At 44.9% G+C, this 15,853-nt stretch overlaps 1 protein-coding gene across 3 annotated transcripts in view; it reads right to left on the bottom strand.

Moving 5' to 3' along the window:
* LOC144595870 (fibronectin-like) overlaps positions 1–15,853 on the bottom strand; it is a 114,421-nt gene that overhangs the window by 11,187 nt on the left and 87,381 nt on the right. The window contains exons 47-54 of one of the 3 annotated variants that reach the window (XM_078403677.1): positions 15,585–15,743; positions 12,843–13,012; positions 11,910–12,036; positions 10,600–10,758; positions 7,862–8,031; positions 6,921–7,050; positions 5,139–5,294; positions 2,446–2,610 (exon numbers count right to left, since the gene is read on the bottom strand). In XM_078403677.1, coding sequence (XP_078259803.1) covers positions 2,446–2,610; positions 5,139–5,294; positions 6,921–7,050; positions 7,862–8,031; positions 10,600–10,758; positions 11,910–12,036; positions 12,843–13,012; positions 15,585–15,743 — 1,236 coding nt within the window. The remainder of the gene's footprint in view (positions 1–2,445; positions 2,611–5,138; positions 5,295–6,920; positions 7,051–7,861; positions 8,032–10,599; positions 10,759–11,909; positions 12,037–12,842; positions 13,013–15,584; positions 15,744–15,853) is intronic. The other 2 variants (XM_078403679.1, XM_078403678.1) reach the window with 2 other exon arrangements.

The following is a 15,853-nucleotide window of genomic DNA, read 5'->3' as shown; positions in this document are numbered from 1 at the left end:
TTCCGTGACCACTATCCACTGTGCTACCTCTGCAGGAATAACACATTGCAATACATTTGTGCTGTTTCAAGTGCTGCCTCATAGGCGAGTCACTAAATAAATGCTTTGCCCATCTTTCCACAGCTTCACACACACCCGGGTAAAATCCCACTACCACATTTTTTTGTTGGACCGTTGGGCGGAAACAAGATAATGTGTTGAAGAATTTGATGGCTCAGGGAGAATCAGTCCAGCAAGTCTGCTGCCTCCAGGTGGAATCACACTTCCCACCACTTTCCCAACTGTTCTACTAGTCATTCTGTCTCAAATGCTTCTCTAATTTCCCATTGGAGATCAGATTGATTCAGTCTCCACTTATAGTTCCAAGTTATAATTAATCTCATAGATCTCACATCCTTCTTTTATTCAGTAATGGCACCATCTACAACTCCAGTATAAACAACACAAAGGGGAAAGTTATGGTATAATGTCCCAGGGTTGTGAAATGCCAAACATACCTGGCAGTTGTTGTGCCAGAAGAGCTGTAACCTGACAAGAATAATCGCAGAGGCACAACGGGTGCTGTCTGTACCTAGTTTGTACGTTCTGATCTCCCCGTGACCTGCATGGGTTTTCTCCGAGATCAGAGATCTTCAGTTTCCTCCCACATTCCAAAGACTTGCAGATTTGTAGGTTAATTGGCTTTGTACAAGTGTAAATTGTCCCCAGTCTGCGTTAGTGTGCGGGGATCGTTGGGCAGTTGCGGACAAAGTGGACCAAAGGGCCTGTTTACGTGATGTATCTCTAAAGTAAACCAATTAAAGTTCCCCACTCTCAATGTATGTCCTCTCCCCACACCTGCACTGCTCCTGGGAAATGTGCTGCAAAGAAGGCACAGCCCGATCACCTTTGACTGTTTTTTAATGACTCCTCAGGAGGGGTATCAGTCGGGACTAAAAATATTATTTGCGCAGCATGAGAATATGCAAGACATTGGTTGAGAATGTACATGGCATGGTCAAAAACAACAGTTCCTTGATCAGTTGGACATGTGCGCTGAGGAATGAGATATAGAGAGGAATGAAAAATTGAGTTTAATTCAGATGTTGCACTTTGGGAATTCAAACCAGGGCAGGAGTCATCAGTCATAAGGCCCTGGGGAGTGTTATAGAGAGAGGGATCTAGCATGCTTCACTGAACATTGTGGCACAGGTTGGTGAAGAAAGCTTTAGGCATGCTGGCCTTCATCGGTCAGAGGATTAAGTTGAGAAGTTGGAATGTTATGTTCTAGTTGTACAAGATGTTGTTGTGGCCGCACATGGGAATATTGTGTTTAACTGTGGTCACCCTGTTATAGGAACAATGCCTTTAGGCTGGAAAGAGTGCAGAGAATATCAACTAGCATGTTGCCAGAACCTGAGGGCCTGAGCTATAATGTGATACTGGACATGATTGGACTTTATTCCTTGGTGGGCAAGAAGTGGAGGGGTGATTTTTGAAAATGTATAAAATCTAGAAGATAAAGTGAAACCACATATTTTTTTCCCCAGGGTAGAGAAATCAAGAACTAGGGGACTTAGCTTTAAGGCGAGAGGGGAAAGATTTGCAGGAACATGAGGGGCAACTTTTTCAGAGGGTGGTGGGGAAAGGGGATGAGCTGCCAGAGGAAGTAGTTGAGACAGGTACAATAGCAACATTTTAAAGACATTTGGATAGGTACATGGGTCGGAAATATTTGGAGGGATATGAGAAAAATGTGGCAAATGTTTTAGCTTAGATGGGGCATCTTGGTTAGCAGACAAATTGGACCAAATGGTGTGTTTCCATGACACCATCAAGAACAATATCTCCTATCATCCCTACAAAGAATGAGCCTTGCTGAACTGTCTTTGGTGTGGTGAAATCATTCTCACAGATGAGCAGTTTGTGGATTCTGAACCCGAGTTGATAATGTCGCAGTTGAGTGTGAATGGTGTGCACCTGAGAGGAAACCTGATTCGTCCAACCCTGGGCAGATTTTATGAACTTTAAGAGCCAGTGGCAAAATAAATGGTCAACACAATCTCCCTCGACCCACTAATATAACTGTCCTTACATGAAACAATATATGGTCAAGATGCATTTCAATATAGTCAAGATTCAGGAGAAAGCAAATGTGAACATAAATCATGTGCATCTTAAATTCCCAGAAACTCATTCCATTCCGAAGTGGATCTTCGCCACAGTTGCAAATTCCTAATTGAGCTCTGGAATCAAGGCATTACCCTTGTGACAATGAGCTCACATGTCAATTGTCAGCTCTAAAAGCTTGCACTCACTGTGGGTGCCGTCAAACGCGCCACATCCATGTCTGTTTATTTCAGTGTTTATTTTACAGGAATCGGCTTCAAAATTGCCAAGAGATGTATGTGTGAAGAGGCGGAGCATCTGGAGAGAGGATTGGAGGATGTGGTGCAGACTACTCACATGATGGGTCACACTTTATGTGAGCATCCCCTTGGCCTAGGCACTGGCACAATAATTTGACTCCAGTCTCAGAGAACTGTACCCACTCCTGTCCAATTGTATAATGGGAATCAGTGACAGGGACAAAGCATTTTTTCTTTGGAGGTATGGTTATTGGGTCTGAAGCTGCGGGCAAGAGACAAAGATTTAACACATTAAACTGGAACCATCTTGGGAACCGCGCTTCACCAAACTCAAATCCATTCAGTGCCTTCCGTGACCACTATCCACTGTGGTACCTCTGCAGGAATAACACATTGCAGTACATTTGTGCTGTTTCAAGTGCTGCCTCATAGGCGAGTCACTAAACAAATGCTTTGCCCATCTTTCCACAGCTTCACACCCACCCGGGTAAAATCCCACTACCACATTTTTTTGTTGGACCGTTGGGCGGAAACAAAATGATGTGTTGAAGAATTTGATGGCTCAGGGAGAATCAGTCCAGCAAGTCTGCTGCCTCCAGGTGGAATCACACTTCCCACCACTTTCCCAACTGTTCCACTAGTCATTCTGTCTGAAATGCTTCTCTAATTTCCCATTGGAGATCAGATTGATTCAGTCTCCACTTATAGTTCCAAGTTATAATTAATCTCATAGATCTCACATCCTTCTTTTATTCAGTAATGGCACCATCTACAACTCCAGTATAAACAACACAAAGGGGAAAGTTATGGTATAATGTCCCAGGGTTGTGAAATGCCCAACATACCTGGCAGTTGTTGTGCCAGAAGAGCTGTAACCCGACAAGAATAATCGCAGAGGCACAACGGGTGCTGTCTGTACCTAGTTTGTACGTTCTGATCTCCCCGTGACCTGCATGGGTTTTCTCCGAAATCAGAGATCTTCAGTTTCCTCCCACATTCCAAAGACTTGCAGATTTGTAGGTTAATTGGCTTTGTACAAGTGTAAATTGTCCCCAGTCTGCGTTAGTGTGCGGGGATCGTTGGGCAGTTGCGGACAAAGTGGACCAAAGGGCCTGTTTACGTGATGTATCTCTAAAGTAAACCAATTAAAGTTCCCCACTCTCACTGTATGTCCTCTCCCCACACCTGCACTGCTCCTGGGAAATGTGCTGTACAGCCCGATCACTTTTGACAGTTTTTCTAATGACTCCTCAGAAGGGGTATCAGTCAGGACTAAAAATATTATTTCCGCAGCATGAGAATATACAAGACATTGGTTGAGAATGTACATGGCATGGTCAAAAACAAGAGTTCCTTGATCAGCTGGACATGTGCGCTGAGGAATGAGAAATGGAGAGGAATGAAAAATGGAGTTTAATTCAGATGTTGCACATTGGGAATTCAAACCAGGGCAGGAGTCATCAGTCATAAGGCCCTGGGGAGTGTTATAGATTGAGGGATCTAAGAGTACAAGGACATGCTTCACTGAACATTGTGGCACAGGTGGGTGAAGAAAGCTTTAGGCATGCTGGCCTTCATCGGTCAGAGAATTGTTGAGAAGTTGGACTGTTATGTTCTAGTTGTACAAGATGTTGAGGCCGCACATGGGAATATTGTGTTTAACTGTGGTCACCCTGTTATAGGAACAATGCCATTAGGCTGGAAAGAATGCAGAAAATATCCACCAGCATGTTGCCAGAACTTAAGGGCCAGAGCTATAATGAGAGACTGGACATGATTGGACTTTATTCCTTGGTGGGCAAGAAGCGGAGGGGTGATTTTTGAAAATGTATAAAATCTAGAAGATAAAGTGAAACCACATAATTTTTTTCCCACGGTAGAGAAATCAAGAACTAGGGGACTTAGCTTTAAGGCGAGAGGGGAAAGATTTGCAGGAACATGAGGGGCAACTTTTTCAGAGGGTGGTGGGGAAAGGGGATGAGCTGCCAGAGGAAGTAGTTGAGACAGGTACAATAGCAACATTTTAAAGACATTTGGATAGGTACATGGGTCGGAAATATTTAGAGCGATATGAGAAAAATGTGGCAAATGGTTTAGCTTAGATGGGGCATCTTGGTTAGCAGACAAATTGGACCAAATGGTGTGTTTCCATGACACCATAAAGAACAATATCTCCTATCATCCCAACAAAGAATGAGCCTTGCTGAACTGTCTTTGGTGTGGTGAAATCATTCTCACAGATGAGCAGTTTGTGGATTCTGAACCCGAGTTGATAATATCGCAGTTGAGTGTGAATGGTGTGCACCTGAGAGGAAACCTGATTCGTCCAACCCTGGGCAGATTTTATGAACTTTAAGAGCCAGTGGCAAAAGAAATGGTCAACACAATCTCCCTCGACCCACTAATATCACTGTCCTTACATGAAACAATATATGGTCAAGATGCATTTCAATATAGTCAAGATTCAGGAGAAAGCAAATGTGAACATAAATCATGTGCATCCTAAATTCCCAGAAACTCATTCCATTCCAAAGTGGATCTTCGCCATAGTTGCAAATTCCTAATCGAGCTCTGGAATCAAGGCATTACCCTTGTGACAATGAGCTCACATGTCAATTGTCAGCTCTGAAAGCTTGCACTCACTGTGGGTGCCGTCAAACGCGCCACATCCATGTCTGTTTATTTCGGTGTTTATTTTACAGGAATTGGCTTCAAAATTGCCAAGAGATGTTGTGTGAAGAGGCGGAGCATCTGGAGAGAGGATTGGAGGATGTGGTGCAGACTACTCACGAGATATGTCACACTTTATGTGACCACCTATGCACTGGCACCAAAGTTTGACTCCAGTCTCAGTGAACCGTTCCCACTCCTGTCCAATTATATAATGGGAATCGGTGACGGAATCAAAGCATTTTTTCTTCGCAGTTACGTCTTTTCCGGGTGCAGCTGCGGGCAAGAGACAAAGAATTAACACATTAAACTGGAACCATCTTGGGAACCGCGCTTCACCAAACCCAAAACCATTCAGTGCCTTCCATGACCACTATCCACTGTGGTGCCTCTGCAGGAATAACACATTGCAGTATAAGAAAATAACTGCAGATGCTGGTACAAATCGATTTATTCACAAAATGCTGGAGTAACTCAGCAGGTCAGGCAGCATCTCGGGAGAGAAGGAATGGGTTCACCCATTCCTTCTCTCCCGAGATGCTGCCTGACCTGCTGAGTTACTCCAGCATTTTGTGAATAACACATTGCAGTATATTTGTGCTGTTTCAAGTGCTGCCTCATAGGCGAGTTACTAAACAAATGCTTTGCCCATCTTTCCACAGCTTCACACCCACCCAGGTACAATCCCACTCACACTACTTTTTGTGGGACCGTTGGGCGGAAACAAAATGATGTGTTGAAGAATTTGATGGCACAGGGCGATTCAGTCCAGCAAGTCTGCTGCCTCCAGGTGGAATCACACTTCCCACCACTTTCCCAACTGTTCTACTAGTCATTCTGTCTCAAATGCTTCTCTAATTTCCCATTGGAGATCAGATTGATTCAGTCTCCACTTATAGTTCCAGGGTAAATTTATGGTGCAATGTCCCAGGATTGTGAAATGCCCAACATAACTGGCAATTGTTGTGCCAGAAGAGATGTAACCCGACAAGAATAATTGCAGAGGCACTGGGTCATGAGGCAGATTTAAATTTGGCAGGAGCTTTAGTCCAAGGTCTGATGAACGTGCTCTTGAAAAGGGGCAATTGGATCCAAGCAATTGGTCTGAGACTGATAATCTCAATGGGCTGTCATGATGAATGGTATTTCAAATGACATTTTTAGGGGGAAATTTGCTTTCAAATGACTGAAGGATTATGAACAGACTGCGTTTCTGTGTTGCACACTGCCACATTTTCACAAGAGTGCAAGCAATGGATGTCACGATGGCAAGACTCCCAGTTTGTGAAGCAGAGAGGCTGGATGTGAAGAGGAGACCGTCTGAGGTGTGGGATGCAGTGCCGTCGTGTAACGGTTGGTAGAGTAGGAAGAGCCAATCTCAGTGAAGGCAGGGCGCAGTCTGAAGTAAGGTCATAGAAAGATAGAGAAATAGGTGCAGGAATAGGCCATTTCACCCTTCGAGCCAGCCATTCAATATGCTCATGGCTGTAACCCGTTCCTGCTTTATCCACTTATCCCTTGATTTCATTAGCCCTAACAGCTAAATTGTAACTTTCTCATGGGTCGAGATAGTCAGTTAACTGAAGGAGGGAGAGGGGGAGTTAAGGCAGAATTGGTAAGGGGGGGGGGGGGGGGGGGTGGAGAGCCCCGTTGAGAGGGGCAAGCGAGTGAGCAGCAAAAGGGAGACACTCAATGTAAAGGTTGAGGGGGAAGGCCATCGTGGTAGTGAGACGTTAACAAGTTGAGGAGGGGGGGGTGACAGACCTGTTGGAGCCAGGTTGTATGACTGAGCTGCTGAGGGAGATGGAGGTAATGATGGGGGAAGTTATTACATCAGGGATGTGTAGAACATGCTTCCCACCTGATTATTTGTGCTGCTACAGCAGTAATTCACACACTTACATGGAATGAAAGTCTCCTCCATTACTTTTCGTTTCTTATCACCATTCAGAGATTCCACTAACACGTGGTAATGACCTCCAGACACAAGGCCAGGAAGCACGGCGTAGGATGAGGATCCTGGTACACGCACCTGGAAGGCAGACACAACAGCCTATCACCATGGCAACCCTCCATTCACCCTATCAGACCTATTTCCCATGTGCTGTCCTATCCTTTCTCTCCCCCACCCTGTCTGCAAACTTTGTTTTCTCTCCTTTTGACCTGAAATGTTCTTTTTCGACCTCCACAAATGCTGCCTGACAGAATTTTCAACCACTCTGGTTTTCCAAATAATCTGAGGACAGGATACCCTTTTCAGTTTATGGAAGGCATTACTCTGGGCTCTCATTGAGGGCTTCAAATAACGCACCTCTATTTCCATAAACACACCCAGATTTCACTTTAGATGGGGTAGGGTTCGAGCCTCAGCAAAAATAGATGAGGATAGACAAGTTTATTGATCTGTTGTGGATCTCCAGTGCAGCACAGCGGCACACCTAGTAGAGCTACTGGCTCACAGCTCCAGTGATCCAGGTTCAATCCTGACCACCAATAAGTTTGCACTTTCTCCTTGTGACCACGTGGGATGTGGTGTGCTTCGGGGGGAATTGTGGAGGCAGTCTCATATGTTATGAAGCATTTTGTCAAGCTTTTGAATATCCAAGATATAGAAGATGAGGGACCAAATGTGTCTCAGTGCTTCCAGTGTTGATAAATGTAATGGAGAGCATGGGTATGTGGGCCAAAGGGCCTGTCTAGGTTGCACACCAAAGTAAGGGTGTTTTTCAGCTTGCCTGAACATCCACACCTATTCCAAGATAATAATTGGAAGTTCTTCCTCAGTCATTAATTAGTGTTTGAGATTCGATGGAAGAGCATCTATGGATAGTACAATCAATTACCTGCCTGGATTGTCCGCCATAACCAACAGGGTAATACGTGACCAGGTATTCGATGGTATCATGAAATGGCGACCAGGAGATTGTGTGTGTCACCAACGGCCCCCGTTCAGGTGATGGTTCTCCAGGTGATTGTTCACCGGTGGTTGGCACCCTGGTGCCTTGCCCTGATCCTGTAAAAGGAACATCATTTGTTTCTCCATGACCTCCCTCTTTAGCTACCTTTGAGGTGTTATTCCGCTTCGGCTCAGGCATGGCTTCAGCGACAGGCTGCAGCTTGGGGTCTTGAGAGCAGAATGGGAGGTTAATAAGCTGAAAGTAGCAGTAATTAGTTTTAATGGGTGTGCAGAGCTACAAGCTCAGAACCAGCATGGTTGGTCTGTTATTGGCTAAACTGGCATCTGGCAACTTGTTGAAAGGCATCCGATGCTGGTTAAACTGCCATGTGGCACTGGTTAATCTGCATATCAGCAAAGCTTTTAACACTAGAAATACATTTACAAACTTAAACTAAATTAGTAACTAAACTAAAAATACACTTCCAAACGTAAACTACTTAATCGTGTTTCCATGAATTTAAATCATACGCTCACGAGCTGTGTGCATTCTCGATCACTAAATAATCATTGCTACAAGAAATCCTCCTCGCTGCACCTCACTCTCACCTGTGTCCCTTCAATGGGGAATAGGGACAACGCAGCACTACAGAAGCTCAGCACTGAGGGCTCCTTCACCCATCGTTGGGCACATTACTCAGTTATGCACGGGGCAGCACGGTGGCGCAGCGGTAGAGTTGCTGCCTTGCAGCGCCAGAGACCCGAGTTCAATCCTGGCAACGGATGCTGTCTGTACGGTGTTTTTACGTTGTCCCCGTGACCTGCATGGGTGTCCTCCGGGATCTCAGACCTTCAGTTTCCTCCCACATTCCAAAGACTTGACAGGGTTTGTAGGTTAATTGGCTTTGTATAAGTGTAAATTGTCCCCAGTGTGTGTTAATTTGCGGTGATTGTTGGTCGGTTGCGGACTAGGTGGGCCAAAGGGCCAGTTTACGTGCTGTATCTTTAAAGTAAACTAATGTAAAGTTCCCCATTATTGACACTCTCAATGTATGTCCTCTCCCCACATCTGCACTGCTCCTGGGAAATGTGCTGTACAGCCCGATCACATTTGACTGTTTTTTAATGACTCCTCAGGAGGGGTATCAGTCAGGACTAAAAATATTATTTCCGTAGCATGAGAATATACAAGACATTGGTTGAGAATGTACATGGCATGGTTAAAAACAACAGTTCCTTGATCAGCTGGACATGTGCGCTGAGGAATGAGAAATGGAGAGGAATGAAAAATGGAGTTTAAATCAGATGTTGCACTTTGGGAATTCAAACCAGGAAAGGAGTCATCAGTCATAAGGCCCTGGGGAGTGTTATAGAGAGGGATCTAGGAGTACAAGTACATGCTTCACTGATCGTTGTGGCACAGGTTGGTGAAGAAAGCTTTAGGCATGCTGGCCTTTATCGGTCAGAGAATTAAGTTTAGAAGTTGGGATGTTATGTTCTAGTTGCACAAGATGTTGTTGTGGCCGCACGTGGGAGTATTGTGTTTAACTGTGGTCACCCTGTTATAGGAACAATGCCATTAGGCTGGAAAGAGTGCAGAGAATATCCACCAGCATGTTGCCAGAACTTGAGGGCCTGAGCTATAATGAGAGACTGGACATGATTGGACTTTATTCTTTGGTGGGCAAGAAACTGAGGGGCGATTTTATGAAAGTGTATACAATCTAGAAGGAAGATAAAGTGAAACCACTATTTTTTTCTCGCAGGGTAGAGAAATCTAGATCTAAGAGGGCTTAGGTTTCAAGTGAGAGGGGAACGATTTATCGGAACCAGAGGGGCAAATTTTTCAGAGCGTGTTGGGAAAGGGGATGAGCTGCCTGAGGAAGTAGTTGAGACAGGTACAATAACAAGATTTAAGACATTTGGATAGGTACATGGGTCAGAAATATTTAGAGGGATATGAAAAAAATGTGGGCAAATGGTTAAGCTTAGATGAGGCTTCTTGGTTAGCAGACAAATTGGACCGAATGGTGTGTTGCCATGACTCCGTAAAGAACAATGTCTCCTATCATCCCCACAAAGAGGAGTGAGCCTTGCTGAACTGTCCTTGGTGTGGTGACATCATTCTCACAGGTGAGCAGTTTGAGGATTCTGAACCCGAGTTGATGATGTAGCAGTTGAGTCTGAATGGCGTGCACCCGAGAGGAAACCTGTTCATTTATAAACCCTGGGCAGTATTTATGAACTTTAAGAGCCAATGGTAAAATAAATGATCAATACAATCTCACTCGACACACTAATATAACTGTCCTTTCATGAAGCAATATGTGTTCAAGATGCATTTCAATATACTCAAGACTCAGGAGAAAGCAGATGTGAACATAAATCATGTGCATCCTAAATTCCCAGAAAACTCATTCCATCCGAAGTGGATCTTTGCCACAGTTGCAGATTCCTGATCGAACTCTGGAATCAAGGCATTACCCTTGTGACAACGAGCTCACATGTCACGTGTCAGCTCTAAAAGCTTGCACTCGCTGTAAGTGCCTTCTAATCACCCCATCCAAGTCTGTTTATTTCAGTGTTTATTTTACAGAAACCACCCTCAAAATTACCAAGAGACGTATGTGTGAAGGGGCAGGGCATCTGGAGAGAGGATTGGAGCATGTGGTGCAGACCACCCACCTGATGAGCTACACGTGACTTGACCATTTCCATTGCACTTGCACCACTGGTTGATTCCAGTCTCAGTCGACTGTTCCCACCACTGTCCAACTGTATAATGGGAATTGGTGACGGAGTCAAAACATCTTTCCTGCCCAGTGTCGATTTCTACGGTTGCAGCTGCGGGCAAGAAACAAAGAATTAACGCATTAAACTGGAAGCAATTACTCTGAGATCCCACATCCTTCTTTTATTCAGTAATGGCACCATCTACAACTGCAGTATAAACAACACAAAGGGGAAATTTATGGTGCAATGTCCCAGGATTGTGAAATGCACAACATAACTGGCAGTTGTTGTGCCAGAAGAGATGTAACCCGACAAGAATAATCGCAGAGGCACTGGGTCATCGGGCAGATTCAAGTTTGGCAGGAGCTTTAGTATCAGGTCTGCACGAATGTCCCCTTGAAAAGGGGCAATTGGATCCAAGCAATTGGCACGAGGTAATAATCTCAATGGGCTGTCATGACAAATGGTATTTCAAATGACATTTTTAGGGGGAAATTTGCTATCAAATGACTGAAGGATTATGAACAGACCGTGATTCTGTGTTGGACACTGCCACATTTTCACAAGAGTGCAAGCAATGGATGTCACAATGGCAAGACTCCCAGTTTGTGAAGCAGAGAGGCTGGCACAATGGCAAGACTCCCAGTTTGTGAAGCAGAGAGGCTGGATGTGAAGAGGAGACCGTCTGAGGAGTGGGATGAAGTGCCATCGTGTAATGGTTGGTAGAGTAGGAAGAGCCAATCTCAGTGAAGGCAGGGCGCAGTCTGAAGTAAGGTCATAGAAATATAGGAAAAAAAGGTACAGGAATAGGCCATTTAACCCTTCGAGCCAGCCATTCAATATGCTCATGGCTGTACCCCGTTCCTGCTTTATCCACTTATCCCTTGATTCCACTAGCCCCAAGAGCTAAATCTAACTTTCTCATGGGTCGAGATAGTCAGTTAACTGAAGGAGGGAGAGGGGGAGTTAAGGCAGAATTGGTAAGGGGGGGGGGGGTGGTGGAGAGCCCCGTTGAGAGGGGCAAGCGAGTGAGCAGCAAAAGGGAGACACTCAATGTAAAGGTTGAGGGGGAAGGCCATCGTGGTAGTGAGACGTTAACAAGTTGAGGAGGGGGGGTGACAGACCTGTTGGAGCCAGGTTGTATGACTGAGCGGCTGAGGGAGATGGGGGTAATGATGGGGGAAGATATTACATCAGGGATGTGTACAACATGCTTCCCACCTGAATATTTGTACTGCTACAGCAGTAATCCACACACTTACAAGTGAAAGTCTCCTCCATTACTTTTCGTTTCTTATCACCATTCAGAGATTCCACTAACACGTGGTAATTGCCTCCAGACACAAGGCCAGGAAGCACGGCGTAGGATGAGGATCCTGGTACACGCACCTGGAAGGCAGACACAACAGCCTATCACCATGGCAACCCTCCATTCACCCTATCAGACCTATTTCCCATGTGCTGTCCTATCCTTTCTCTCCCCCACCCTGTCTGCAAACTTGTTTTCTCTACTTTTGACCTGAAATGTTCTTTTTCGACCTCCACAAATGCTGCCTGAAAGAATTTTCAACCACTCTGGTTTTCCAAAAATCTGAGGACAGGATACCCTTTTCAGTTTATGGAAGGCATTACTCTGGGCTCTCATTGAGGGCTTCAAATAACGCATCTCTATTTCCATAAACACACCCAGATTTCGCTTTGGATGGGGTAGGGTTCGAGCCTCAGCAAAAATAGATGAGGATAGACAAGTTTATTGATCGGTTGTGGATCTCCAGTGCAGCACAGCGGCACACCTAGTAGAGCTAATGCCTCACAGCTCCAGTGATCCAGGTTCAATCCTGACCACCAATAAGTTTGCACTTTCTCTTTGTGACAATGTGGGATGTGGTGTGCTTCGGGGGGAATTGTGGAGGCAGTCTCATATGTCATGAAGCATTTAGTCAAGCTTTTGAATATCCAAGATATAGATGAGGGACCAAATGTGTCTCAGTGCTTCCAGTGTTGATAAATGTAATGGAGAGCATGGGTATGTGGGCCAAAGGGCCTGTCTAGGTTGCACACCAAAGTAAGGGTGTTTTTCAGCTTGCCTGAACATCCACACCTATTCCAAGATAATAATTGGAAGTTCTTCCTCAGTCATTAATTAGTGTTTGAGATTCGATGGAAGAGCATCTATGGATAGTACAATCAATTACCTGCCTGGATTGTCCGCCATAACCAACAGGGTAATACGTGACCAGGTATTCGGTGGTATCATGAAATGGCGACCAGGAGATGGTGTGTGTCACCAACGGCCCCCCTCCAGGTGATTGTTCTCCAGGTGATTGTTCACCGATGGTTGGCACCCTGGTGCCTGGCCCTGATCCTGTAAAAGGAACATCATTTGTTTCTCCATGACCTCCCTCTTTAGCTACCTTTAAGGTGTTATTCCGCTTCGGCTCAGGCATGGCTTCAGCGACAGGCTGCAGCTTGGGGTCTTGAGAGCAGAATGGGAGGTTAATAAGCTGAAAGTAGCAGTAATTAGTTTTAATGGGTGTGCAGAGCTACAAGCTCAGAACCAGCATGGTTGGTCTGTTATTGGCTAAACTGGCATCTGGCAACTTGTTGAAAGGCATCCGATGCTGGTTAAACTGCCATGTGGCACTGGTTAATCTGCATATCAGCAAAGCTTTTAACACTAGAAATACATTTACAAACTTAAACTAAATTAGTAACTAAACTAAAAATACACTTCCAAACGTAAACTACTTAATCGTGTTTCCATGAATTTAAATCATACGCTCACGAGCTGTGTGCATTCTCGATCACTAAATAATCATTGCTACAAGAAATCCTCCTCGCTGCACCTCACTCTCACCTGTGTCCCTTCAATGGGGAATAGGGACAACGCAGCACTACAGAAGCTCAGCACTGAGGGCTCCTTCACCCATCGTTGGGCACATTACTCAGTTATGCACGGGGCAGCACGGTGGCGCAGCGGTAGAGTTGCTGCCTTGCAGCGCCAAAGACCCGAGTTCAATCCTGGCAACGGATGCTGTCTGTACGGTGTTTTTACGTTGTCCCCGTGACCTGCATGGGTGTCCTCCGGGATCTCAGACCTTCAGTTTCCTCCCACATTCCAAAGACTTGACAGGGTTTGTAGGTTAATTGGCTTTGTATAAGTGTAAATTGTCCCCAGTGTGTGTTAATTTGCGGTGATTGTTGGTCGGTTGCGGACTAGGTGGGCCAAAGGGCCAGTTTACGTGCTGTATCTTTAAAGTAAACTAATGTAAAGTTCCCCATTATTGACACTCTCAATGTATGTCCTCTCCCCACATCTGCACTGCTCCTGGGAAATGTGCTGTACAGCCCGATCACATTTGACTGTTTTTTAATGACTCCTCAGGAGGGGTATCAGTCAGGACTAAAAATATTATTACCGTAGCATGAGAATATACAAGACATTGGTTGAGAATGTACATGGCATGGTTAAAAACAACAGTTCCTTGATCAGCTGGACATGTGCGCTGAGGAATGAGAAATGGAGAGGAATGAAAAATGGGAGTTTAAATCAGATGTTGCACTTTGGGAATTCAAACCAGGAAAGGAGTCATCAGTCATAAGGCCCTGGGGAATGTTATAGAGAGAGGGATCTAGGAGTACAAGTACATGCTTCACTGATCGTTGTGGCACAGGTTGGTGAAGAAAGCTTTAGGCATGCTGGCCTTTATCGGTCAGAGAATTAAGTTTAGAAGTTGGGATGTTATGTTCTAGTTGCACAAGATGTTGTTGTGGCCGCACGTGGGAGTATTGTGTTTAACTGTGGTCACCCTGTTATAGGAACAATGCCATTAGGCTGGAAAGAGTGCAGAGAATATCCACCAGCATGTTGCCAGAACTTGAGGGCCTGAGCTATAATGAGAGACTGGACATGATTGGACTTTATTCTTTGGTGGGCAAGAAACTGAGGGGTGATTTTATGAAAGTGTATACAATCTAGAAGGAAGATAAAGTGAAACCACTATTTTTTTCTCGCAGGGTAGAGAAATCTAGATCTAAGAGGGCTTAGGTTTCAAGTGAGAGGGGAACGATTTATCGGAACCTGAGGGGCAAATTTTTCAGAGCGTGTTGGGAAAGGGGATGAGCTGCCTGAGGAAGTAGTTGAGACAGGTACAATAACAAGATTTAAGACATTTGGATAGGTACATGGGTCAGAAATATTTAGAGGGATATGAAAAAAATGTGGGCAAATGGTTAAGCTTAGATGAGGCTTCTTGGTTAGCAGACAAATTGGACCGAATGGTGTGTTGCCATGACTCCGTAAAGAACAATGTCTCCTATCATCCCCACAAAGAGGAGTGAACCTTGCTGAACTGTCCTTGGTGTGGTGACATCATTCTCACAGATGAGCAGTTTGAGGATTCTGAACCCGAGTTGATGATGTAGCAGTTGAGTCTGAATGGCGTGCACCCGAGAGGAAACCTGTTCATTTATAAACCCTGGGCAGTATTTATGAACTTTAAGAGCTAATGGTAAAATAAATGATCAATACAATCTCACTCGACACACTAATATAACTGTCCTTTCATGAAGCAATATGTGTTCAAGATGCATTTCAATATACTCAAGACTCAGGAGAAAGCAGATGTGAACATAAATCATGTGCATCCTAAATTCCCAGAAAACTCATTCCATCCGAAGTGGATCTTTGCCACAGTTGCAGATTCCTGATCGAGCTCTGGAATCAAGGCATTACCCTTGTGTCAACGAGCTCACATGTCACGTGTCAGCTCTAAAAGCTTGCACTCGCTGTAGGTGCCTTCTAATGCACCCCATCCAAGTCTGTTTATTTCAGTGTTTATTTTACAGAAACCACCCTCAAAATTACCAAGAGATGCATGTGTGAAGGGGCAGGGCATCTGGAGAGAGGATTGGAGCATGTGGTGCAGACCACCCACCTGATGGGACACACGTGACGTGACCATTTCCATTGCACTTGCACCGCAGTTTGAATCCAGTCTCAGTCGACCGTTCCCACCACTGTCCAACTGTATAATGGGAATTGGTGACGGAGTCAAAACATCTTTCCTGCCCAGTGTCGATTTCTACGGTTGCAGCTGCGGGCAAGAAACAAAGAATTAACGCATTAAACTGGAAGCAATTACTCTGAGATCCCACATCCTTCTTTTATTCAGTAATGGCACCATCTACAACTGCAGTATAAACA

This window comes from Rhinoraja longicauda, chromosome 8, assembly GCF_053455715.1.
Source record: "Rhinoraja longicauda isolate Sanriku21f chromosome 8, sRhiLon1.1, whole genome shotgun sequence".
Taxonomy (NCBI): Eukaryota; Metazoa; Chordata; class Chondrichthyes; order Rajiformes; family Arhynchobatidae; genus Rhinoraja; species Rhinoraja longicauda.
This window is presented reverse-complemented; position numbering and strand designations above follow the sequence as displayed.